The sequence below is a fragment of the Malaclemys terrapin genome, chromosome 6, assembly GCF_027887155.1.
Source record: "Malaclemys terrapin pileata isolate rMalTer1 chromosome 6, rMalTer1.hap1, whole genome shotgun sequence".
NCBI lineage: Eukaryota > Metazoa > Chordata > Testudines > Emydidae > Malaclemys > Malaclemys terrapin.
Window position 1 is genome coordinate 123,646,366 of NC_071510.1, and position 27,692 is coordinate 123,674,057.

Below are 27,692 nucleotides of genomic sequence, written 5' to 3' on the forward strand. Positions count from 1 at the left end.
CAGTGCTTGCAGCACCATTGAAAAGTACCCCTTGCGGTTTACGTACTGGCTGCCCTGGTGCTCCGGTGCCAAGATAGGGATATGGGTTCCATCTATCGCCCCACCACAGTTAGGGAATTCCATTGCCGCAAAGCCATCCACTATGACCTGCACGTTTCCCAGAGTCACTACCTTTGGTAGCAGCAGCTCAGTGATTGCTTTGGCTACTTGCATCACAGAGCCCCCACAGTAGATTTGCCCACTCCAAATTGATTCCCGACTGACCAGTAGCGGTCTGGTGTTGCAAGTTTCCACAGGGCTATCGCCACTCACTTCTCAACTGTGAGGGCTGCTCTCATCTTGGTATTCTGGTGCATCAGGGCAGGGGAAAGCAAGTAACAAAGTTCCATGAAAGTGCCCTTACGCATGTGAAGGTTTTGCAGCCACTGGGAAACGTCCCACACCTGCAACACTATGTGGTCCTACCAGTCTGTACTTGTTTCCCGGGCCCAGAATCGGCGTTCCATGGCATGAACCTGCCCCATTAACAGCAGGATCTCCAAAGCTCCTGGTCCTGTGGTTTGATAGAATTCCATGTCCATGTCCTCATCACTCTCATCGCCGCGCTGTCGTAGCCTACTCCTCGTCGCCTGGTTTTGCAGGTTCTGGTTCAGTATAAACTGCACAATAATGCGCGAGATGTTTACAATGTTCATGACTGCTGTCTTGAGCTGAGCGGGCTCCATGCTTGCCGTGGTATGGCGTCTGCACTGTTCACCCAGGAAAAAGGTGCGAAACGGTTGTCTGCCGTTGCTTTCCCGGAGGGAGGGGGAGAATGTACCCAGAACCACCCACAACAATGTTTTTGGCCCCATCAGACATTGGGATCTCAACCCAGAATTCCAATGGGCAGAGGAGACTGTGAGAACTATGGGATAGCTACCCACAGTGTAACGCTCCAGAAATCGACACTAGCCCCGGTACATGGACGCACACCGCCGAATTAATGTGCTTAGTGTGGCCACATACATTCGACTTTATACAATCTGTTGCCAAAAAACGGTTTCTGTAAAATCGGAATAATCCCATAGTGTAGACATAGCCTAAGGCTCTGCGTTCCTCTCCCACCCCCCACTCAGCAGGGGCTCTCCTCTAGGCTCTAGCTTGCAGTGAGCAGGGAGACTGGCTGAGATGCCTGCTTCTGCTGCCTGCATAAGAATAGTTAAACTCAGCTGTTCCCTGGGCAGTTCAGCCCCCGGAGTTAGGAGCTGTTTCTGGCATCCTTATTAATTTCACTCCCAGTTGTTGAGGGGAACGGGGGATGGTGTGTATGACCATGGCAGGGGCTTTTCTTTTTTGAGAGAGCCATCCATACTGTACATATACATTTAGAATATACCTGGATCAGAGTAGATTTAGATCTGTGAAGCGAGACAAGAAGATTTTGTTTTCCCAGGAAGACATTCATGTGGATGTTCCAAAGTTAGCTAGTGCATGTGATGTAGTAATCGCTATGTTACAACAGAGAGAGCTACAACAACTAGATAATAGAATTCCTGCTCCTCCACCCAATATTACATTAGCACCATATAAAGTAGAAGATTCAGTCCCTTTGGGTGGACATTTATTGGCATTTGGGCAATCAATATTGCCTAGACCCCAAGAATTTCGCAGACCCCATACACCCCCTTGGTATATGTTGGTATCACCTGGTGTACCGATAGAATGCCCTACTACACCAGACTTTAGCGGACTAAGAGATGTCCTGCGTCAGTGTGAAGCCTGATCCAGGACGAACTTTATCTTCTGATCAAACAAATTGGTGAGCTGAAACCCATACTAATTAATATCTGTAATAATAATTATTAAAATTCATAATTACTTAAAATTAATGAAATAAAATTAAATTAAGTGAATAAATTAAATCAACACTACTAACACACCCCAAATCAGGCTACACTATTGGAGAGATCCCCTCATCCTGGGAGCAGAAAAGAACTGCCCCTGCCATGGTCACACACACCCTTCCACTGCCCCCCGCAACAACTGGGAGTGAAATTAACAAGGATGCCAGAAATGGCTCCTAACACCAGGGGCTGAACCACGCAGGGAACAGCTGAGTTAAAACTCTTCTTATGCAGGGGGCAGGCTTCTCCCTCCCTGCTGCAAGCTAGAGGGGAGTCCCTGCAGCCGCTGCTGAGTGCCAGGCAGGGGGAAAGCACGGCCTAGTGTTGGCAGCATGGCTGGAGGAAGAGGGAAGACACGGAGAAAAATGAGACAGTGAGTTTTCACTTTTTCAGGCTTATTCCAATATTAAAGTTTTATTACAGACAGTATTTTTAGTAGTAGTAGCAGCTTTATTTTCTTTATCTATGTCATGCAATGGGAGGGATCCATGAAGTACGTAGGAGAGGTGGGTTGCTTGCTTGCAATAGGACCATATGGGTAAGAAATGTAAATTACTTTCACCCCTGCCCAAACCCTAGGGCTCCCAGCCGCCTCTGCAGCTGGTAGCTCCGGAGGTGATTTAAAGGGCCCGGGGCTCCTAGCTTCAGCCGGATCCCCAAGTCCTTTAAATCCTGATTTAAGAGCCCAGGGATTTAAAGGCCCCACCCTTTCTGGTAGAGGCCACGCCTCTTCCAATTGAGGCCCCACCCCCTCCGCAGGACTCTGGAGTACTGGTAAATCCTTTAAGTTACTTTCACCCCTATTATGAACAGCTTCTGCAGTCTCAGTTAAGTGCAAAACCAACGAGGAGTCCGATGGCACCTTAAAGACAAACAGATTTATTTGGGCATCAGCTTTCGTGGGTAAAAATTTCCACTTCTTCAGTTAAGTGTAGTAACTCCCAAAATTGTGCTTTAGGTTACTTCCCTGTTAAAACAAACTCATATAATTTCCAGATCAATCTTAATAAAACTATAGCTAGGAAGTCCATTTCTGAACAAACTAGAATGCACAGGGTAAACTCTCCAAACCACTTTTCCTCCCGTCACATACATTTAATAGTTGGTACCTTTATTTTATTGTTGTTTGGAATGGAAATAAAGTTAAAAAAATGAGCGTGAGATATTTCCCCACCAAAGAAAAAAAAAAAGAATTATACCAAAATTTGTTTTGAAATTTCAGTGGAAGATGGAACATTTCAAAGAAATGAAAATGTAAAAAAAAAAAACAAAAAAAACCCCAAACCAACAACAAAAAACAAGAACAAAACAGCTGTGATGGGGCAAGGCCAGCTGGCTACAGTAAAGTAGTGAGGAACAGGTATGTTAGCCCCACGCTAAACAAATCCCTGGTACCATGGTAAACAAATGGCAGTTGCTCCAGGTTAATCAAGATACCTGGGGCCAATTAAGATCCTTCTAGAAGGCAGTGGAGGTAGCTAGATTGATTGGGACACCTGAAGCCAATCAAGGACTGGCTGGAACTAGTTAAAAGCCTCCCAGTTAGACAGTGAGGTGTGGGTGTCACGAGCTATAGGAGGGTGCTGTGCTGTTGCAGGAATGAAGCAGTACGAATCTATATCAGGTGCAAGGAAGGAGGCCCTGAGGTAATTGTGCAGAAGATATTGAGTGGGGGCTACTGTGGGGAAGTGGCCCAGGGAATTGTACATGTCCTATTTCCAAAAAGTCAGCTTCCATAGCTGCTAATTTTAGGGTCCCTGGGCTGGAGCCCAGAGTAGAGGGCAGGCCCAGGCTCCCTCCTCCCCTCCCTGATTAATCACGGATACTGGGAGACAGAGACTGTGCAAGGGAGGGTTGCTTCTCCTCACCTCCCTTGCTGGCTTATGATGAAAATGGCTCAGTAGACTGTGACCCTTGCCTCTAGAGAGAGAAGGGCTATGTGGAGGGTCACAGTGAGCCTCTGAGGCTAGCAAAATCAGTCAGGAAATGCAGGACCCACAGAGTCAAGGACAGAACTTTGTCACACAGATTTATGGTCACTAAATGATTTATACACATTTTCTTGTAAACTCCAGCTGCTTTTCAGTGGACATCATTGTGGAGGTGTGCAGGGTATATACACAAGTAATGTGTGTTAACTGCACAGCTCCTCCAAACCCCCAAACAATCCAAAAAGGCAGCTGCCAGGTATTGACCCAACACTAATGTGGCATTCCACTTTGGAAGAGAAGTTATTTTTTTGGCCTGTGCCATCATTCAACTAATAATTTGTATTCCTAGATTGTAGGACTGGAAAGGACCTCGAGAGATCATAGAGTCCAGTCTCCTGCCCTCATGGCAGGACCAAATATTGTCTAGACCATCCCTGACAGACATTTATCTAACCTATTCTTAAATATCTCCAGAGATGGAGATTCCAAAACCTTAGGCAATTTATTCCAGTATTTAACCACCCTGACAGTTAGGAACTTTTTCCTAATGTCCAACCTAAACCTCCCTTGCTGCAGTTTAAGCCCATTGCTTCTTGTTCTATCCTTAGAGGCTAATTTGAACAAGTTTTCTCCCTCCTCCTTATGACACCCTTTTAGATACCTGAAAACTACTATCATGTCCCCTCTCAGTCTTCTCTTTTCCAAACTAAACAAACCCAATTCTTTCAGCCTCCCTTCATAGGTCATGTTCTCAAGACCTTTAATCATTCTTGTTGGTCTTCTCTGGACCCTCTCCAATTTCTCCACATCTTTCTTGAAATGTGGTGCCCAGAACTGGACACAATACTGCAGTTGAGGCCCAACCAGCAAAGAGTAGATCGGAAGAATGACTTCTTGTGTCTTGCTCACAACACACCTGTTAATGCATCCCAAAATCATGTTTGCTTTTTTTGACTCATATTTTAATGCACTGCTTTCCATTATATGGTGGATAACTAATGGGTTGTCTGTTTTTTGGTATCTTTGGTACTGGTGGTCGAGCTTTACTCAGTAATGCATTAGGTAGACTAATGCATGTGAGTAGAATTGTGTATTGAATCTTCTTTCAATCACAAAAACAAAGAACAAAAAAAGACTTTTAAACTGCAATGGCCTGATTTATTTGACACAGTAACAAATAGCATGCTTTGGAGACCACAGACTAATGGAGTCTTCTGTAGCAAAAACAAATCATTGGTTACACACTGTTTTTTTATGTTTCATTTCATATGATGACTAGAAACAGGAGTACAGTGCGTGCTCCTCTGCTTTTCTGGTTCAGATAAGAGGTTTTGACATTTGAGTGTTTGATTGTAATTTAATCACATTGGAGACAACATATTTACTGGAAACAACAGTGATTAAGGAAGTAGGTCAAGACTGGGCAGAGAGCTGTGAGCTGTGGATTGATTTTGTTAGCAGATTTTATAGGTGACCTAATATTTGACTTTTGCATCCTTAAAAAGTATATAAACTCTCTCTCTGTAGGTTCTTATATATTTTTATATCAAAGCTCTGTGTAGGCTCTTTTTGGAAGATATGCTGTAGTCAAACACAAGTTACTGAGCTCAATATAGGGGTAACTGGGTGAAATTCTATGGTGTGTAATATTCAGGAGGTCAGACTATGTAACCTAATGATCCCTTTTGGCCATAAAAATCAATTAATCTATATAGACTCCATACAGTAAGGTTGCCTTTAGCTATGAACTCTTGTGGAGAGCATCTGTATTTCTTTATCTGAGCACCTCCCAAGAATAAGAACGGCCATATTGGGTCAGACCAAAGGTCCATCTAGCCCAGTATCTTGTCTTCCGACAGTGGCCAATGCCAGGTACCCTCAAATGATCCATCTCCTGTTATCCGTTCCCAGCTTCTGGCAAACAGAGGCCAGGGACATCATACAATGATAATTTCCTTTCCCCCAGTACTGCAAAAGATTAATTTTTCCTCTTTGTTTTCATTCCCCCCATACTTTGTTATGATAGATAGACAGACAGACATTGTAGTAGGACTAGAAGCGCCAGTTGAGTTCAGAGCCTAGTGGTCTTTCATACAATGTATACACACAGAAAAAGGCTGTCTCCTCCCCAAAGATCTTATAATCATTATGAAAAAAGTATATTTATATCCCCATTTTAGAGACAGAGAACCAAGTCACAGAGTAGATTGTTACTTATCCAAGATCATACAACAAGTCTGTAAAAATGCTGAGACTTGAACTAAGAACTCCTGAGTACCAGTCATAAGAACATAAGAATGGCCATACTGGATCAGACCAATGGTGCTTCTAGCCCAGTATCCTGCCAATGCCAGGCGCTTCAGAGGGAATGAACAGAAAAGGTAATCATCAAGTGATCCATCCCCTGTCACCCATTCCCAGCTTCTGGCAAACAGAGGGTAGGACACTTTAGAGCATTGTTTTGCATCCCTGCCCATCCTGGCTTTTAGCCACTGATGGACCTAACCTTCATGAACTTATCTAGTTCTTTTTTGCAACCTGCTGTCACCAGATGTCTGTGTATGTTCTCTGCGTGCTGCACTGTCTCTGGCCAGATTGAACTGCCCAGTAACCACAGACTCGTTAGTAGTGAAGGCACTCGGTCAGGTTTATTGCCGAGAAAGCACAGTGCTGATGCTTACAGGTACACTAAACATATGTATATCCGTGAAAATGGACACAACTCAGTGAATGGCGGGACTTTCCATTCCCTCCTCAGTTAGCCAAAGACACTCCATTTTATACATCAATACAAACAAGTTACGGATTGCCCCTTTTTTGTAGTTAGTTGCCACCCTCTACCTTGTACATGTGGGTTCGATCAAAATATCTCTATTCATCAGACTGTCATCCTGACCTTATCTTTAAGAGAGGTCAATGTGTTCCCATTATCTTTGGGGAATGTTTTCGTACCATACTTGGTATCGGGGTGTTCTGGTACCATTTTTCTGGAATGTGTTGCGTGAGTGTCCTGTGCCTAGCACTTCTCAGGTATGTGTGTTTTTGCAATACCAGCCCTATTCTTGCCAGATTCTCTGAGCCTGCATGCAGGAAGAGAATGCAAAATAGCTTTCTTGGGGGTTCAGCTTAAAGTTTACAAGCAAACAAAAGCATCTGGGGTTAGCAAAGAGGAGTCTACTAGCCATAAGAAATAAACAGAAATAAACCTAATTGCGTCTTTCTAAACATTCCTGATCTACTTACACATTTGGCGGGTTCCAAATAAGTTCTAGGTATGATCTGATGATCTATGATCAGACCTGACTTAAAGCTTCTCATAGCATAACTGCTCCCTGTTCCCCTCTTTTCCAGAGAACAACAGAGACAAAGGGGAACTTCCTCACCCTCCCCCCGTTTAAAAAAGTTCTAGCCTTCCCATTGGCTCTTTTGGTCAGGTGCCCACTCCCTTTCCTGGGACACTTTTTTACCCTTTACAGGTAAAGCAAGCAGAGAACAGCCACCAAAAGGGACTTTATAGCTAACAGGCTGTCTGGGTGTCCATAAAAGGGAGCTACCCTCCTCCCTTCATTTATCACATGGGGTGACCAAATCTTCGAACAGTAATCAAGATGTGGGTTTACCATGGATTTATATAAGGGCAATATGATATTTTCTGTCCTATTATCGATTCCTTTCCTAATGATTCCCAACATTCTGTTAGCTTTTTTGACTGGGCCATAATCACAAAGTCAACCTTCCTTTTTATCAGAGATTTTTTTAAATTAGTCAAAGCCTAAGAAGTGAAAATTGGATCCTTTAATCTTTTCACAATACGAGAAGCTAGCTAACAACCTCCTGATACATCTCCAGTGGCAGAAGGGCAAACTTTCCTCAGGGGACCATATGCCTCAGATGAAGCCTTCTGGAAGGATTACTGGAAAAAGGCTAATGTAGTGCCCATCTTTAAAAAAGGGAAGAAGGAGGATCCGGGGAACTACCGGCCAGTCAGCCTCACCTCAGTCCCTGGAAAAATCATAGAGCAGGTCCTCAAGGAATCAATTCTGAAGCACTTAGAGGAGAGGAAAGTGATCAGGAACAATCAGCATGGATTCACCAAGGGCAAATCATGCCTGACTCACCTAATTGCCTACTATGATGAGATAACTGGCTCTGTGGATGAGGGGAAAGCAGTGGATGTGTTATTTCTTGACTTTAGCAAAGCTTTTGATACGGTCTCCCACAGTATTCTTGCCAGTAAGTTAAAGAAGTATGGACTGGATGAATGGACTATAAGGTGGATAAAAAGCTGGCTAGATCATCAGGCTCAAAGGGTAGTGATCAATGGCTCCATGTCTAGTTGGCAGCCAGTATCAAGCGGAGTGCCCCAGGAGTCGGTCCTGGGGCTGGTTTTGTTTAATATCTTTATTAATGATCTGGAGGATGGTGTGGACTGCACTCTCAGCAAGTTTGCAGATGACACTAAACCGGGAGGCGTGGTAGATACACTGGAGGGTAGGGATCGGATACAGAGGGACCTAGACAAATTAGAGGATTGGGCCAAAAAAAACCTGATGAGGTTCAACAAGGACAAGTGCAGAGTCCTGCACTTAGGATGGAAGAATCCCATGCACTGCTACAGATTAGGGACCGAATGGCTAGGTAGCAGTTCTGCAGAAAAGGACCTAGGGGTTACAGTGGATGAGAAGTTGGATATGAGTCGACAGTGTGCCCTTGTTGCCAAGAAGGCTAATGGCATTTTGGGCTGTATAAGTAGGGGCATTGCCAGCAGATCGAGGGACGTGATCATTCCCCTCTATTTGACATTGGTGAGGCCTCATCTGGAGTATTGTGTCCAGTTTTCGGCCCCACACTGCGAGAAGGATGTGGAGAAATTGGAAAGAGTCCAGCGGAGGGCAACACAAATGACTGGGGGCTGGAACATATGACTTATGAGGAGAGGCTGAGGGACCTGGGATTATTTAGTCTGCAGAAGAGAAGAATGAGGGGGAATTTGATAGGGGGGGTTCCAAAGAGGATGGATCTAGACTATTCTCAGTGGTACCAGATGACAGAACAAGGAGTAATGGTCTGAACTTGCAGTGGGGGAGGTTTAGGTTGGATATTAGGAAAAACTTTCACTAGGAGGGTGGTGAAGCACTGGAATGGGTTACCTAGGGAGGTGGTGGAATCTCCTTCCTTAGAGGTTTTTAAGGTCAGGCTTGACAAAGCCCTGGCTGGTATGATTTGGTTGGGAATTGGTCCTGCTTTGAGCAGGGGTTGAACTAGATGACCTCCTGAGGTGCCTTCCAACCCTGATATTCTATGATTCTAACTCCTTGTTTGAAGAAGTCTGTCACAAAAAGAACTGCTGGGTTCTATCTCTAGTTCTGCCACTGACTTTCGGTGACCTTAGAGACAATTTCAAACATACATTTCTACTGGTATTTCCTAGTGACTTTCAGATCTCTTTGGCTATTCCAATGGCTCAATATGGTCAAGAGTGTGGTATGACTATTGTGAATATTTTTTTGCTGGGTGTTGACAATCAGCTTAGAAGATTGAAAAGAGAAATCTCCTTTCCTCGGGGCTTTACATTTTACAAGGATGAACGACTGTTCAAATACAGTTTCCTCTAGTGCTTGCAATGTGCTATGTGCCATATAAACAGGAAAGACAAAAACTGAGTTAACTCTTCATTTATACTGGTGAGTGGGATTTGGCTTGCAATCCCTGGCTTGAAGATATTTTTAAAAAGAGAGAGATCACAAGATGGTACATGACTGTGGTTATGATCCATACTGAAGGTTGTGTTTCGTTTTGCATTTCAATTGGCATGAGTTTAGAATGACTGTATTACTTACCAGAATCAAAGCATTACTCGAGAGAGGTCAGGTGGTCATTGGTGTGGATGAAACAGTAACACAATATCAAGTAATGGTGACTCTAAAGAATCATTGTTCAATAGCTTTCCTTACTACTGGAGTTGGGCATAAATGATGCATATTTTTCCATTAAGTTTCACAAACTTTTTTTTCAGGGTTTCATTCCAGCCCATATTACTACCTGGAAATATTGCTTTTTGTGAAAATTCCATGACATGGCTATTTTCATATGAGAAAATAAAGTAAAATGAAATAAATAATAATAATAATAATATCAGAAATCTATACATATTTCAAAGCAAATTGATTTTTGTTTAAAATAAATGGCAAATTGCAGATTTGGGGATTTTTTCATACTTTTCACGCAAATGAGCAAAAAATGGTTTTAAACTTCTATCATTTTTTTCTTAAAGTGGGAGTATTCTTGGAAATTAAAAATGCAATAACCTCAGTTGGCGGGGGGAATGTGTGTGGAAAGTTTTAGAGACTTCTGCTTCCTACTTGGTTATTTAAAGACAATAGATTTTTATAAACTTGGAAAGAAAATGGTTGTGGGTTTTTGGATGAGTTTCCAGGCTTTTCATAGATTCATAAATTCCAAAGCCAGAATGAACCATTGTGATCACCTAGTCTGTCCAACTGAGTAGCACAGGCTATAGAATTTCCCTAAAATAATTCCTAGAGCAAATCTTTTAGATAAACATCCAATCTTGATTTTAAAATGGTCAATGATGGAGAATCCACCACAACCCTTGGTAAATTGTTCCAATAGTTAAATACTCTCATCATTAAAAATGTATGTATTATTTATAGTCTGAATTTCTCTAGCTTCCAACTTCACCCTTTGAATCTTTTTATATATTTCTCTGCTACAATGAAGATCCCATTATCAAATATTTGCTCCCCATGTAGGTACTTGTAGACTATGACCAAATCACCCCTTTACCTTCTCTTTGTTAAGTTAAATCGATTGAACTTCTTGAGTCTATATTACAAGACATGTTTTCCAATCATTTAATCATTCTCATGGTTCTTCTCTGAACCCTCTTAGGGTTATCAACATCATTCCTGAATTATGGACATCAGAATAGGACATAGTATTCCACCAGCAGTCACATAAGTGCCACTCTACTATATAGCCTCTCTATTCCTATTGAGCTTGATCCAAGGATCGTATTAGGCCTTTTCTCCTCAGTGTTGCACTGGAAGCTCATAAAACTGTTATCCTCCACGAATCCCTAGCCTTTTTCAGAATCACTGATTCCCAGGGTAGAGACCACCATCTTGTAAGTATGGCCTAGGTTCTTTGTTCCCAGAAGTATACATTTACATTTAACCATATTAAAATTAATATATTTTGCTTCTGTCCCACTTACCAAGTGATTTAAACCAGTGGTTCTCAAAGCCGGTCCGCCACTTGTTCAGGGAAAGCCCCTGGCAGGCCGGTCCAGTTTGTTTACCTGTCACATCTGCAATTTTGGTCGATCGCGGATCCCACTGGCCATGGTTCGCTGCTCCAGGCCCATGGAAGGGCTGCCAGCACATCCCTCGGCCCGCGCCGCTTCCCGCAGCCCCCATTGGCCTGGAGCGGCGAAACGCGGCCAGTGGGAGCCACGATCGGCCAAACCTGTGGATGGATCAGGAAAGCAAACCGGCCTGGCCCGCTAGGGGCTTTCCCTGAACAAGCGGCGGACCGGTTTTGAGAACCACTGATCTAAACCATTCTGTATCAGTGACCTGTCCTCTACATTATTTACCACTCCCCCAATCTCTGCAAACTTTATCAGTGATAATTTTATAATTTCTTCCAGGTCATTGATAAAAATGTTAACTAATATATGGCTAACAACTGATTCCTGTGGGATCCCACTAGAAACACACCTGCTTGAATAGGAGTCCCCATTTGCAATCACATTTTACAATTAAAATATGTCACTTCCCTGCACGTGATTCAGCTTGGTTCACACCTGATTTTAGCTTGAAAGTGTAACTGGAAAGAAGCTTTGACAAGCAATAATACAGCACAACTTAATGCCACTATCTACTGACTATGCAAAGCTTTACCCCAACTAAACAAGAATGTGTAGGTGAACATTTTTAATATAGAATCATAGAATATTAGGGTTGGAAGAGACCTCAGGAGGTCATCTAGTCCAATCCCCTGCTCAAAGCAGGACCAACACCAACTAAATCACCACAGCCAGGGTTTTGTCAAACTGGGCCTTAAAAACCTCTAAGGATGGAGATTCCACCACCTCCCTAGGTAACCCATTCCAGTGCTTAACCACCCTCCCAGTGAAATATTTTTCCTAATATCCAACCGAGACCTCCCCCACTGCAACTTGAGACCATTGATTCTTGTTCTGTCATCTCCCACCACCGAGAACATCCTAGCTCCATCCTCTTTGGAGCCCCCTTCAGGTAGTTGAAGGTTGCTATCAAATCCCCCGTCACTCTTCTCTTCTGCAGACTAAATAACCCCATGCATGTTCAGCTTTTCTAAATAGTCCTTAACCTGTTCTTTTACCATCGAGGGATGCTCACCTCCTCCCCATACTGTATTGCCCAGTGCACCAGTCTTATAGCTGACCTTTTCTGTGAAGACCTAGGCAAAAAATGCATAGAGTACTTCAGATTTTTCCACATCATGTGTCACTAGGTTGTCTCCCCCATTCAGTAAGGGTCCCACACTTTCCCTGACCTTCTTTTTGCTAGGGCCCTGTAAAGAGGGGCCACAACACTGAGTGCCCTCAACTCAGAGTCCCTTAGAGGAGACATTGGTTTCTTATTATAATATGCTGAAGCTGTAAATAAAGGACAGTTCCTGTCCACCCATTCTGCCTACAGTACTCAAGAGGCTGGAGGATCAATCTAGCTATCTGACTGGATTTTTCTCCAATGTAGAGGAAACCCCAAGTGAATGGGAGAGTAGGGTCAAAAGAAGCAGGTAGGAGGGAGAATCATGGCTCTGTCCCCACTTTGGTGCTGGCCAGGAGATGTGGCTGGTGGTGTGGAAGGCAGTATAGGGGTATAGTAACACTGTTTGCTTCCTGGTGCATTGGGAAGGCAGGAGGCCTTCAGCCTCTTATAGCACTTTTCAGCAGTGCTGAGCACCCACAATACTAACCAAAGCTAATTGGAGAGGTTGATGAACTGCATCTCTGAAAATCTGGCCCATAGCGTTTCAAGCTGGGCATCCAGAAATATAGGCACCTAAAATCAGTGGTCACCTTTGAAATTTTGGGCCTAAGGGACTTGTCCAAGACCACAGAGTCTAGCAGTGTAAGAGCTGGGATAGGAATAAGGCATAACTATACAACTTTGCTATGCTGAGAGCTCTGTGCCATGCTTTTATCTCAAGCAAATTAATTTCAAGTGACTCACAGAGGTGGGGAGGAAACTGTGACTGAAGAGTTGAGCTTTTGTGAATTTACCTATGAAGAGAAGAGGACCATGGAAGGAGCCATTGGACCAAGAGACACATCCAGGACCTGATCTGAAAGTATTTCAGTTTCATATACTGGGGGAGAGACATATGTCACAATTTCAGCAATATGAGAGCTCAAGAAAATGGCAATATGGGTTTTATGTTAGTAAGTATCTGCACCAGAATAGGTTTTGAAATGGATCCAGCATATACATGCTAAGCCATCTGGGCACCGTACTTTCTAAGTGAGAAATAAATAACATTTAAATATATTGGCAAGAATGACATAGGAAAGGAAATGTCCTCAACTCCCCCCCCCCCCCACTCCTGGGAAACATAGCTGATTTGACTATGATGACAATAATAATGACTTACATTTATACAGTCTAATTAGTGGCTTTGATTGAAATAGAAGGATCTTCCAATCCCTCTACAGTCTTTAAAAAACTATGGGCTAAATATTTTTATTCAGTGAAACAGTGGAAATACACTGCAGACTGGAAATATTTACACTTTATATAGGAATTACTACTTTCACTATTAATATGGTGAAACTTGGTAATGGGTTAATAGTCATACATAGAAATATTGCACAAAACTTCACTGAAGATCAATATGTACCCATTTGGAATGAAAAGGGAAAAGTTCTAATATTATTGTCCAGCTTTGAGTTCATCAGGACACAGGTTAATGCTCCTACAGAACCAAAGGATTTGATGGGATATGATATGGCCACAAGGGAACAAAACCTGGGGTTTACATGTAAAGTGTAAAACCTCCAACAACACATGGTTAAGACAATCTCTGCAAGGTTTAAGACCATCTCTAATGATCAGAAATCAGGAGGAAACCAAATTTGGGGGCAGATTATCTCACATCTGCCTAATGTGAGGTTGCTTTCTCTGAAGCATATGGTCCTGGCCACTGTCAGATACAGGACACAGAGCTAGTTGGACCTCGGGTCAGATCCAGATTAGAAACTCTTATGTTTCATGTCACAATGTTCTCTACAGCATGTCGGGGCATGATCCAAGTAGTGACTAAATGCCAGCAGCTGACTCACCAACACCATTTCCCTCATTATCTTGGTTTTCCTTGGAGAAATTCTGACTAAAGCCCAACATGCTTGGTTAATGAGTCGTGCAAGAAGACAACCTGAGTTGGTACATGATTGCAGCTGACATGCGAACCGAGGTCCTCACACTTTGCATGCAGCAACTCTATCAGATGAAAACAATGTTCTGCTAAGCTAGGTTCAGCTGGGCCTCACTGCACTGTCCTGCTGTTAAGGGGAAACTCTTAAATTGTGGTCAGACACTGTAATCTGTTAAGTGTTTGCAAGGGAAGAATATGTGCAGCGGGATCCATGGCTTGATCCCTAAGAGCACACCTGAGGTACCTGGGGTTGTGGGGAATATGGAGTTTAAAAGGAAAAGAAGACACATAGTAAAGTCTCTCTAGTGCAACCTACAGCAGCAGCAGCATGAGCGATAGACATTATAAACCCACAGAGCTTGGAAAATCTGTCAGGCAGGACCGGTGCAACCCATTAGGTGACCTAGGCGGTTGCCTAGGGCGCTAGCATTTGGGGAGCGGCATTTTGGGTCCTTCGGCAGCGACCGCAGCAGCCAGATCTTCGGCAGCAAAAGCGGCGGCCGGATCTTCGGCCGCCCCGGTCGTCGTTGGTATTTTGGTGGAGGGAGCTGGGGCAGGCGGGTGCGGGGAGGGCCACCTGCAGCAAGTAAGGGGCAGGGGGGGCGACATGCAGGGGAACCTCTCCCCACCCCAGCTCACTTGTGCTTCGCCTCCTCCCCTGAGCACGCCGCCCCACTCTGCTTCTCTCCCTCCCAGGCTTGCAGTGCCAAACAGCTGATTGGCGCCGCAAGCCTGGGAGGCAGGAGAAGTGGAGCGGTGACGGTGTATTTGGGGAGGAGGTGGAGCAGAGGTGAGCTGGGGCGAGAAGCTGCTGCACGGCTCCCCGGACTAGGGGGAGCTGCCACGGGGGGGGGGGTGCCTCAGGGCAGAGGGGGGGAGCTTCCTCACCTCAAGGCGGAGGGGGGGAGCTGCTGCAGGGAGGGGCGCCTCAGGGCAGAAGGGGAGGGGAGCTGGCTGCGCAGGGGGCAGAGAACTGCCACAGGGCTCAGGGTGGGGGAGAGGCGCAAGGTGGAAGTTTCGCCCAGGGCGCGAAACATCCTTGCAACCTCCCTGCTGTCAGGGTAAATGCAAACCATCTTAATACTGGTAGGAGAATATCAGTTTAAAGAAATATAATAACAGCATCCTTATCCCTATGTTGCTGTTCTTCGCAATAACACAATTATAGTTTGTGTTCAACAAATAAATTATTTTATTCTAGCATTATGTCCACATAACATCACAGAAACCCGAGGCCAATGGCAACAACATAATTCAGCTCTTTGTTTGCTCAGCATTCCTGGAGCCTTGCATTGCACTGAAGTCTCCAGCCACACCCGAGTAAAAATGGCCAATGTGTGTTGCCATGCATTTCTTGTTCCAAAATTATTTATTCTTTCTGGTGGTATTGAGACAATAGAAGAGCCATGATTCATGCATGCATTCTCTTTTAACAGAAGGACTCCAGAACACATTCCCAGATCACATAACTTCTTCTCAGTGCCATGTTCAGCAGCTTGCATAATGGCCTAAGTACCTAGATGAATCATCAGATATTGAGTTCTGAAGTATCTCCAGCTTGTCCAAGCACCGAACTTTGTTTTTAAGATTCCAAATGTTCTTTGAGAATTGTTCTCTCCTCATTATACCTCATTTGAGCATCATTTCATGGAATGCCATATGGAGTCAATAGTCTTTAGCATGTATATACTATTCCCTACGATGTCTATAAATATGTCACTTATCCCTAATTAAAACCACATCAATCCCCCATAGAAATACATGCACAGTAATTAGCCAACCCTGGGGCAGGCTATCATTGTGCTAATTAATGCCATTAAAAAACAAAAACAAAAAAACATGCCCAGTAAAATAAGTGGGGTTATTTTGCTTATGTACTCGGTGACAATTTCAAATGTTAGAAAGGGAGAAGAATGATGGTTGTGCAATTAAAGCTCTGGACTGGGACCCTGGAGAGCTGGGTCCAATTTGCAGATCTACCACCGATGTCCTGAATGACCTTGGGCAAAACACTTAGTCCCTCTGTGGCTCAGTTCTATATTTGTAAAATGGGGACAATAATACTTCTTTTCTCTGTCTTGTCTATTTCCTATGAACATTTCTGGTTTCGACAAATTGGCATTTTCTGACCAAAAATCATTTAATTGAAAAATTCCCAACCAGCTCTGTTCAAATCATCTACTTTTCCACACATTTTAACTGCAGGTACAGTACTGCAATGGGATTGCACATGAGGAAATTACACCATTTTGCATGAACACTAGGTGTGATGGTACACACTCTTCTTGCCTTTCCTTTGGTCTGCTGAGACAGAATTGCTGTGATAGGAAATTCAGTAGCCGCTTCGCTGTATTGTAGTGGCAACATCCAAGAATGGAGTCAGGCATCTGGGAAAGGATGGGCTGAATCAGATGTGTAACATCCTAATTGCTTCCCTGTGTAAGAGATACCACAGGATGGGAACAGAGAGCTTTTGGAGGGTAGTTTAGAAATGAGTACGGTCCTCATCCTGAAAGTTGCTCAGTTGCCTTTTGAGAGCCTTTCAGCACCTTCATCTCTCATTGACTTCAAAGACAGCTTCCACTTTCCCACCCATGTCCCTTTGCTATTGTTTTGTAGCCCCATTAATTGCAGCATGTCTAATTGGAGTGGTTCCTCCCTCTCTGCATCAGAGGGAGGCCACTCCACCTCGCTATGCCACCTACTGGCTGCAAGCCAATCAACTGGCAATTAGCACCTGGCTGGGGCAGATGGCAAACAAATGCATGCCAAGTGGCCTAAGGTGGGTAGACTGCAACCCCAGGGGTGGGGTGGTGGCAAGGGAGACCTGGGAGCACCCTACCTGGTCATAGGGTTTCATCCCACATGAGCTCTCAGGCTCCTCGGGATTCTCAGCAGCTGGCAGTTCCAGCAGCTTCTGGGGTTATTTGCAGGGCGGCAGCTCCTCCAGACTTTCTTCCAGAGGCAGGGGTTGATACAGCTCAGTCCCTAGTTCAAGAGCCACCAGCAGCATCCAACTCCTTCCCAGGCTCTCCCTCAACTAAGCTGGGGGCCCCGCCTTTTATACTTCCTGTTCCGCCCCTATGCTTCAGCATAAGGGGAGGACCTGGTCTGGCTCCACCCCCAGGGGTCTGGGAGTGGTTCCTCCCTGTCTGCGTCAGAGGGAGGCCACTTTGCCTTGCTACAGAGAGTAAGTGCTTTATGACAGGGACCTTGTTTTCATATCTGTGCTGGGAGTTGCCTGGTGCAACACCAGGTGCTGTAAAATAGTGAATCATAAAATAATCATGGACCTTAATATGCTCAGCACCTGCAGAATCAAGCTCCTTGACTTTATTTTCTTTTTCTAACTGCCAAAGGAGCTCACCAAGATTCGAGATGACTTATCTGCCCAAGCAGAAACCCTGGATGCTGTTGTCATCTGTCACTTCTCATATGAGCAACTGAGATTTATACCTAACCTCTTACTTATAAGTCCCCTCTTTGGCAATATTTGAAGGCAAGTGCATGCTGGTGGTTTAAAAACTCCTTTGATTTGTGCTTTGGGAAGCTCTCCAAGTCAGGCAAACATTATTGCTCTGGTTCATTAATGAAAAATCATTGACATCATTCTGTATTATATTCAATGCTGCGAGCTAGATTCTGTCTCTCTATGCACTTTGATTGACAACTATCACCATAGGCTCTGGGCACCACTCTGGCTGAAGTTAGGATTTTCAAGCCTTTTCGAGACTTTGAAAATTCCAGTGGGATTTGGGTGCTTCACTCTTTCATGTGCCTTTGGCGATCCCAGGCTAAGATTGAGGCTAGCTCTGTGTGTGTAAATAAAGGGAAAGACAAAACAAGGAAGCCTCCCCATCCATTGTGACCATTTCTAGGGTTCAGTCCCCATCCATACTCCGAGTGGAAGGACCAGGAGAGTCTAGAATTGCTGGTGATTCTGGAAAGACAAAGGTAGAGCAGAAAAGTTGGCAGGGGGAGCTCACTGTCCCAGGTGGTATATTGAAAACTCTGTTAAAATTCTAGGCTGTCACTGTTTTCCTGGTCCTAGTTGAAGGGGGTTTTCCTGGTCCTACTTGGAGACTAGGGGGCTCTGTAGGGAAGTGTGCAATCCTGGCCTGTCAGCACACAGACAGCCTAGACTTAGGTGGGGTGAGTCCTGCCTCTTTGTTTTAGGGAGCAGCCTTCTCTCTCTCTCTTTCTCTCTGTGTCAATCTTTGTTTTTAGCTTCTTGTGTTCCAAATGATAAGAAATAAAGTAGTTTTCATTGCAACCCTCCATAAAGAATATTTATGTTTTTATCTAATGCCTTTGTGTATATGTTCTTACCATAGCACTCCTGACCTTTCTATACCAGCCGCTAGAATTAAACTGGTATAGGAGAAGTGCATGCCACACCCTGTTAAAATTAGAATAATAGAAGATTAGGGTTGGAAGAGACCTCAGGAGGTCATCTAGTCCAATCCCCTGCTCGAAGCAGGACCAACACCAACATCCCAGCCAGGGCTGTGTCAAGCTGGGTCTTAAAAACCTCTAAGGACAGAGATTCCATCACCTCCCTAGGTAACCCCTTCCAGTGCTTCAACACCGTCCTAGTGAAATAGTGTTTCCTAATATCCAACCTAGACCTCTCCCACTGCAACTTGAGGTCATTGCTTCTTGTTCTGTCATCTCTCACCACTGAGAACAGCCTAGCTCCATCCTCTTTGGAACCCCCCTTCAGGTAGTTGAAGGCTGCTATCAAATGCCCCCTCACTCTTCTCTTCTGCAGACTAAATAACCCCAGTTCCCTCAGCCTCTCCTCATAAATCATGTGCCCCAGCCCCCTAATCATTTCCATTGCCATCCGCTGGACTGTCTCCAATTTGTCCATATCCCTTCTGTAGTGGGGGGGACCAAAACTGGACGCAATACTCTAGGTATGGCCTCACCAGTGCCCAATAGAGGGGAATAATCACTTCCCTCGATCTGCTGGCAATGCTCCTACTAATACAGCCCAATATGCCATTGGCCTTCTTGGCAACAAGAGCTCACTGGTGCCTCATGCTTCCCTTCTGGTCACGCCCTCTGAGCTACAAGGGTCACTATACCTGAGGCAGACAAAATAGTCCTGATCCTCACATCTTTCTCCTGCACCTGTCCTTTGCAAAAAGATCAGGAACAATCAGCCCAGTTATTGCCAAAAATGTGTTAAATTAATCTGCCTCCTACTTAGTTCCTGGCCTAGGAGAAATCTCGAGCAACAATTGATACTAGCAAGTAAATTTATTTATTCAGCATTAAATATAACACATGTATTTAAGAGCTCTGGGCTATAACAAAGCCACATGGAATATGATGGGTTTGGTTGCTTTGAGTCAGCTGGGAAATCTTTTCACAGGCCATTATGACTTTCAAAACCTAGTTGAAAATTCCCGGAAAATGGATCCCCGATTATCATGGTAATCTGCATTTAATCTCTGTTGGTAAAGATTAATTATTCCTTTATTATTATTTATTATTTATTATTAATTATTTATCAAAGGGGTAGCTGTGTTAGTCTGGATCTGTAAAAGCAGCAAAGAGTCCTGTGGCCCCTTATAGACTAACAGGCGTATAGGAGCATGAGCTTTTGTGGGTGAATACCCACTTCTTCGGATGCATCCAAAGAAGTGGCTATTCGCCCACGAAAGCTCATGCTCCTATACGTCTGTTAGTCTATAAGGGGCCACAGGACTCTTTGCTGCTATTAATTATTTGTAATTCTTACTGTCAGTTCCCATTAGAGTTCAGGTGGAGTGAGATGGCATTGATTATCTGCATGGAAAACACATTTCTCCCTTGTGAGACAATGCAAACTTCTGCTTAAACTTTCCTTCCTCCTATCTGGTGTGTGTGGCAGTGGTTCGAGCACAAGGCAGTAATGTAGCAGAGAAAAGTATAACAAAATCCAGAGGATGGAAGTCAAAACTGGACAAATTCAGACTGGAAACAAGGCAGAATTTTTTAACAATGAGGATAATTAACAGGGGCGGCTCCAGGCACCAGAGCGCAGCAAGCGCGTGCCTGGGGTGACAAGCTACGGGGGGAGGCCTGCCGGTCGGTGGGAGGGCAGCAGTCAGGCCACCTTCGGCGGCATGCCTGTGGGAGGTCTACCAGTCCTGCGGCTTCGGTGGCAATTCGGCGGCGGGTATGCCGAAGGCGCGGGACTGGCAGATCACCCGCAGACACGCCGCCGAATCTGCGTGACCAGTGGCCCGCCCGCAAGCATGCCGCCAAAGGCTGTCTGGCTACCGTGCTTGAGGCGGCAAAAAACATAGAGCAGCCCCTGGTAATTAAGCATTGAACAATTTACTAAGAGTTGTGGTGGATTCTCCATTACTGACAATTTTAAAATCAAAATTGGATGCTTTTCTAAAAGATCAGTTCTAGGAATTATTTTGGGGAAGTTTTATGGCCTGTGTTGTACAGGAGGTCAGAGTAGATGATCACAGATCTTGGAAACTATGAATCTACGAAGGCAGGGAATCAGGCTTCCTGGGTTTTGTTAATTGCACTGATTAGCTATGTGGCATTAGTCTCAATCCTGTGTGCCTCATTTTTTCTCTATCTGTACAATGATTTTTCTCTATCCAATGGTTTTGGATTTCTCAGCTATCTAGAAGGATGCTGAGCGTTAATGTTGGCAAACATACTTGGAGATGCTCATGGAAAGTCTAAGTTCCTAAAAATACAAACAAACTCTGTAAAAATGAATTCCCAAGTGAATATGGTGTCTACAGAAAATTCTTTCCATTACACCAACCATTCAATTATGTTGCTCACTGACTTTAAATGTATTACTTCCTTGATGTGGTAAATAGAAACTGCATAAAGTATTTATATTTTATTTAAATGTCAGCTCTTTAATTTACTTTCTCATTATACATTAAAGTAATGATCATCCTGTTTATTAGTGTTAAATATTTCATGGGCTTTACAACAATGTGTAACTTATTATAAATGAGTAGAGGTCATTACAGTACCCATTTTTTGTTATTGTTTTAGCAATAATATACCTGGAGAGAAAGCAGGACCAACACTGTTCCGGGAAAAGGAGGTCTGTCTGGTCGCATGTCTTCAGGATGTTCTGTGCATTATATTTCACTTGTGTAATAGGAAACAAGTGCTAAAACACAAGAGCAATCCCACCATAATAATAATGAGCTACATTTATATTGCAATTTTCAACTGGAAACCCTAACGCAATTTACAAATGGATTTACAACCTGCATATAGAATAAAGGAATCACTAGTAAAATGCAGACAACTCTGTGATGAAATGTGATTGCTATTGAATAGTGCAGACCAGTACAGAATGCTTTAGGAGAAAAACATAACCCTCAATTGGAAGTGTAAGGAAACATATAGTTAGGCAGCATGTAAATACTCCAGCTAGAACTTAGATTAGGACAGACATCTTCATACACTAAGTATACCATGTTATTCTTGCATTAAAGCTGCTCAAAACTGTTAACGTTTTGGGGAAATAATATCATTTACACAAAAAATGGGGGAAATGACAACATTTTCAAAAACGTGTTCCCCATTTTTCAACCTTAGCTGATCGATTTTTTTCCTTCAAATTTTGAATTTAAAATTTTCCAAAAAAGGAGAATTACCTTGACAACAATATACATTTCACAGCTCTATTGACACTAGTGTACAATATGTAGCACTTGAAGGCTTCTGTGGAACAATGACCAGACTGGTAAGGGTCATGAGCATTGCTCTAAGAAGGCACATTTTCAAAACAATTCACAGCTTTTTAACAACCAAATCACACTGCCTTTAATAGGAATTGATATCCCCACACATTGTTATGGAAATATTGAGCTATCTACCATCTTCCAGGCATGCCTTTCCTTATCTGAGTACACTAGAAATTTTTGCCAGTACAGTCCCTTAGTCATTTGCACAAGGAAGCTGAGTCAGTGGGAGAAAGATGTACAAAAAAAGAATTCTCAGAGATGCAAAGAAAACAAATTCTGTGGGTTAGCTTGTGGCTAGACCTGTGTAGACTAGAAAGGGATTGGGCTTGGCATAAGAAGCCAACCCACCGTTCTATGCCCCTGTGCAGGGACTATTTGCAGTCACAGGCCTTACATTCCATAGGTGAAAGAACAATATTGATCCTTTGTAAAGGGGTGGGGAGGAACGGGACAAGGATAGGACAATAATCATAAACCTCCACCGCACAGGTCAGTAGTAGTGGGCCATAGGCAGCACCCATTGGACCCTTTCAAAGGGGACACTCTGGCCTGCATGCATCAGATAGGCACAATGGCCTGGATCCACCAAGGTACTTAGGAGCCTAGTCCCCAGACTTAGGGCTTGTCTACATGGTACGAAAGTGCACATTAGTTGGGTATCAATTCTACTGGACACCAATGTGTCATGCACTGACTGGCCCATATAGACCCTGCTGGCACATAGTAAAAGTTCCTTAGTGTGCATTAATGTAGAACTGTTAGAAATAGGACTATGTCAAAACACAGTAGGGAAATTTTTAGGGTGCCAATAGTTATTGTGTGACACGTTGGTGCACATTAGAATTCACACCCCACTCATGTGCACTACTTCATCATGTAGACAAGCCTTTATGTGCCTAAGCCCCTTAGGCAACACTGTGATCCACAAAACCTGCTTGGTTGCTGCCAAATCCTGCAGATGCCTACACTCAGTCAGTGCCTAAATTTTTGCAGTAAACATTCCCTAGGCACCTGTGTTCTGCCTCTGAGTATGTGTACTTCCATCTTACTAGAAAGCATCTGGACGCCTATCTCCTGCGTAAGCTCCAGGGAGATCCATGAACTGGGGAAAAACAGTCACTCTTTTGCCTAAGTCATGTGCTGGGCCCAATCCCATAAGGATGTCAGCAGAACCAGTCCATAGGTGTTCTTACAGCAGTCGTTGCTTCTCCTTCTCCATTAGGAGGAAATGACCTATGGACCAATGCAGTGGTGGAGCCCACCCTGCTCCTCCACTGGTCTACCCCAGCTCCCCCCTGCAGGACACGTATAGTACAGGACAGGGAGGAGCTTCTGCAGAGTAAAATGGCTTCAGAGAATGTGGCCTTCTTGATTGGGGCCAAATATAGAGCACTTTTATGTAGCAGAACTATACCAAGTCCACTGTGCTTAGGCCCTCCTACTTAAGATGGAAAGTGCAGGATTTGGTTTCCAGTTCTTTATCATCCCATAAAGCTGTGGCGCAAACCTTGTATCTAGAGCTGATCTGACTCTTAGAGCTTCTGGGAGTATGGTACAATAGGTAGTCAGGTAGGTATAGATGAGATGAGCCATATTTACAAATATCTTACTTGTGGTCACAACACACATGTTGTGCATGTAACTGAGTAGTTGTATGTGTAAGTACCAATTTGTATTCTCAAATGCCTCTTTATATACATGATGTGGGTTTTAGCTGTGCAATGTCCTATGCATTTTGCAGCTGAAATGTAGCCTTCCATTTTGAAAGTGTGACCATTTGAGGATTTGTTTTTAGAACCATTTTATTTAAAAACATCTTTAGACAGAGGCAGTTTTAAGATCAGGGGTGTGGTCCTTAGCAAGGCACAAAATGGGGAAATATACTAGTTATGTCTTGCATAGACCTCTTTCCTTCTCCTACCCCAAGAAGATTTTTAAAGCAGTTATGTTTCCGCTTAATTTGCAGGATTATTCTACTATAAAGTTTTGTCCATTTTATTTTGGCGAAACAAAGTTGTTGTTGTTTTGCCTAGAGAGAAAGTTTGGTCTTATGGAGTAGTCATTGGACTGGAAGAGTAGGATTCAGTTCCCAGGTCTGCCAGAGACTTTCTGAGAGTCCTTGGTTACTTAATCTCTCTGTGTCTCAGTTCCCCATCTGTAAAGTAGGAATGATAAAACGTTCTTTATCTGTCTCATCTATTTAGATTGCAGGGACTGTCTTTCACTGTGGATGAATTGTATAGTCAGTTGTTTGGCCACACTTTGTTTTATTATGAAATATACTCAAGAGACCAAATAACCAGTGTTGATCAGGTTTATTAATGATTCAGGAAAAAGGTTCTATATGATACTAGTCTCGGAGAAGCCGTCTCATGCAGTGATATTATATTCACCTTACGCAGAAGGTGTGCTCCCAAAGTTACACCCCTAGAGCCATCTTTTTGTACCCTATTTGTTTACTGGTAAAAGGTACCATATGCATCATCTAAAACTAGATTTACCCAATCAGTGTTTTACCTTGTTTTTCTGATACCATGGCATACCCCTTATCTTTGTTTTGAACACATACATTCCACATACTGGTCCATGAAGGTACTTCCCTAGCTTGTACTAAGACATAGAACAAATGTATCTTCATTTTGACAAGTTTACTATCTGTTTATGCCAAATGCTTACTTCAGCAAATGCCAGGTGTTATGGAATCCTTAGCATAAATTAACAGGATTACAGTATAGGCCAGATTAAACTATATCACTATTACAATATTTGTGCTTACCGTTATTGGTGCTTAATGCATACTAATATATATAGATGTTCACATAATACATATTATTATAGCCAACATGCATTAGTCAACACTTACTATGTGTATATACAGCGCCTAGCACAATGGAGCTTAGATCGCTTTTGTAACTCTATAGTACTGCAGTTGCTACTAGTAGACAACTTTTATGCAGCACACTAAACAAAGTGCAAAAGGATTTAAGTAGAGTAAAATATTTGTAACAATTCCAAAATTTAGCATAAATTTTTCATACATTCAAATGACTATTTGCTGGTTTCATCCCAATTACAGGCCTCTTTATCCTTGATAAATTAAACCCAGTGATTTCACCATAATTAATTCCCTTGCTATCACTGTTTTGTATGCAAATTAAAAATGACCTCAGATTAAAAGTTTTCAGTGTACACTTTATACAGTCTTTGGTTGCTATTGAATTTGATGTAAACTTTGCTTCCTGAAAACATTGGTCATTCAACACAAACAGACATTTCACATCAGAGCTTGGATATCATGACACCTCTAGATGTTGGCAATGGCTTTACATCGGCGTATTTAATGCACTAGAATATCAATGCCTAACAAAACAATTAAGGTTAACAAATAGAATCAGAAACACATGTCCTAGACACAGTAGTCACAGTTGTCTGCTGTAACTTCTAACTTCTGGGCAAGTAAAAGTCTTGAAGAAAATGTTGATTGCATAAAGCCAAAACACTGTTAAACAAAATAGATTTTATTGGGTTCAGCTATAACAATGATGACAAGTTTGTAAATGGTACTGCATTACAGTAAAACATTCTCAAGGCACACAAATTCACACCAGTTTCCCTTTTCCCCCCCCAATGGCCATTGAAAGGTTAAGTTTAGTAGGGGCATAATATAAACAGTTCTATTGAAAAGGGGAAAACAGCAGCTAGCTATTCATTGTTTTCAATCAGCCAGAGATCTGGCTCTTTCTATAAGCACATTTGGGGCTAGAGATTATGAATGGGCATTTTTAACTAGCTGCTGTAAGTAAAATGGGATAAATTGCTTCTTAACTGGTCTTCATTTCTGCTTTAATACTGTCAAAGAGAATACAAACTTCTTTAACTCTCTGTAACTAAATGGCAAGAAATAAAACTGACACTGAGACTTCTAAGTTAATATTAGTTTGAAACCAACATTAATATTCTAAAAATACACATTGTCCTTGTATAGTTTGCTTTTGACATGGTTATTTCCTCCCCACAGGAATAATGACAAACTATGTTGCCTCTAACCGACAACATTCACTTAGGGAAACAGCCTCTTTAAATCAGTTAATTCTTCACTTACATTATGAAAGATTCAAAGTTGCAGAGCATGATTTTTGTAAACACCAGGAGCGTTGACCCTGTCAGGTATAGCCAGTTCTCTCTGGCTGTCTCACTGGCCCCTGTCCAGAGTTCTGAAAGGCTGAATGAGTTGAAAGTTTGTGCACCAACCTGGAAGACATTCTCTTTCAGATTTTGGATGGGAGTTAGGAAATGGGTTTGCTTCATGTCCTATCTGCAGGCATAACCAGTTTGTCCAGTGCCCCACGATGAGATTTCATATGTTTGATACTGGACAGATGACTCTTCATCAACTTCTGAAACTTTTTCTTCTCGCATTTCACGGGGCACCCTTCAGACCCGGATATACAATGCAGAGGAGGCAGCTGGTTGCTGCAGACTGCTTCCCAAGATACAGCTCTGCTGCTCTTAAAAGGAGTGGCTGGAAACTTTACACACTGCATGGACTGTTGAAGGTTACTCAGGGCACTAGATGGACTCCTGGGAAGACAGGTGGCTTTCTTCCTTTGGGACAAGAGAGTTCTAAGCTCTGTAGAATCATGCTCAAAAAAGAGAGATTCTTTCCTTCTGATGTTGGGACTCTCGCCTAATGTGAGAAACCCATATGGGGTGGTGATTTTGGAGAGATGGGGCAAAGACAGAGCAGCCCTGGTTGCAGGATCAGAGTGGTCTGCAGCTTTCTCCAAGTCCCTGGAGGAAGCCACCTCATCTGTAGAACACAGAGTCTCTCTTCTGAACAGTTTCCCTCTTCTGCAAATGGTTTCTTTTCTGATGCAAGCTTCAGATTTGCTTCTGGTTGGTCTTGGTTTTTTGGCTAGTTCATCAAATATTCTTCTCTCTAGAGAATGCTCTTCTTTGTCTTCCTCTGACTCCAACTGAAGGGGAATGTGCTCCACATCCAGAGAGGGGATGAAAAATTTTGGGATGCGATCTGGAGTCATAACAATGTTGAAAATGTCCCTGTTTTTCAGTGATCCGTTATCTTCAGGAGCTGGCTTGTTGATTTTGAAACTCGTCCAAGTTAGCATGCTTTCTATAGCACTTTTTAGGGAAGGCTTGGACATTGAAGACAACATTATTTTTTTCTGCAGAGCCTCTTTTAAACCCTATGCTGTTTGCTGATTGAATTCTCACTGCACTGATTGCTGGTGAGGGACTCATTCCTGCTTATAAAACAAAGCAAGTTACGTCATCCAGTAGCCAGACGTCATTGGCATGGCAACCAAAGATAAGAAAGCTTTTACACACCTACTTATACACTTACAGAGTGATTCATGCTGCACCATTACCTTAAAGCAGCTTAAAGTGTTTCATATTTAAAAATGCCAAGTTTGGCTTCAGTGCCCTTTAAACTTTCAGAGGAATCATGGTAATAAAAATTATTTAATTTTCATTACCATATTTACCTTGTCATGCTCTATAGAATGTCTTTCTGTGAAGGATAACTCTGACCTTTCTGTTTCAGCAAGAGAAAAGGATACCACAAAGTATGAAAACATTTGCTAACGTGTCAGTGTGGATAGCAAACAAGCTTCATTTGCCTTTTTACTTCAGTGCCTCTTTAGCTTTCAGCAGATCGTATTATTTTGTCTATTTGAAAC

General features: G+C 43.1%; 1 protein-coding gene across 1 annotated transcript; it reads right to left on the reverse strand.

The window, feature by feature from the left end:
- Positions 1 to 24,326: 24,326 nt before the first annotated feature.
- Positions 24,327 to 27,214, reverse strand: LOC128839431 (uncharacterized). Its single transcript, XM_054032438.1, has 2 exons — positions 26,093 to 27,214; positions 24,327 to 25,489 (listed from the first exon to the last, which is right to left on the reverse strand). Exon 1 carries the CDS (start codon positions 27,165 to 27,167, stop codon positions 26,295 to 26,297), a length of 873 nt encoding a protein of 290 aa, XP_053888413.1. The 5' UTR covers positions 27,168 to 27,214; the 3' UTR covers positions 24,327 to 25,489; positions 26,093 to 26,294.
- Positions 27,215 to 27,692: the final 478 nt, after the last annotated feature.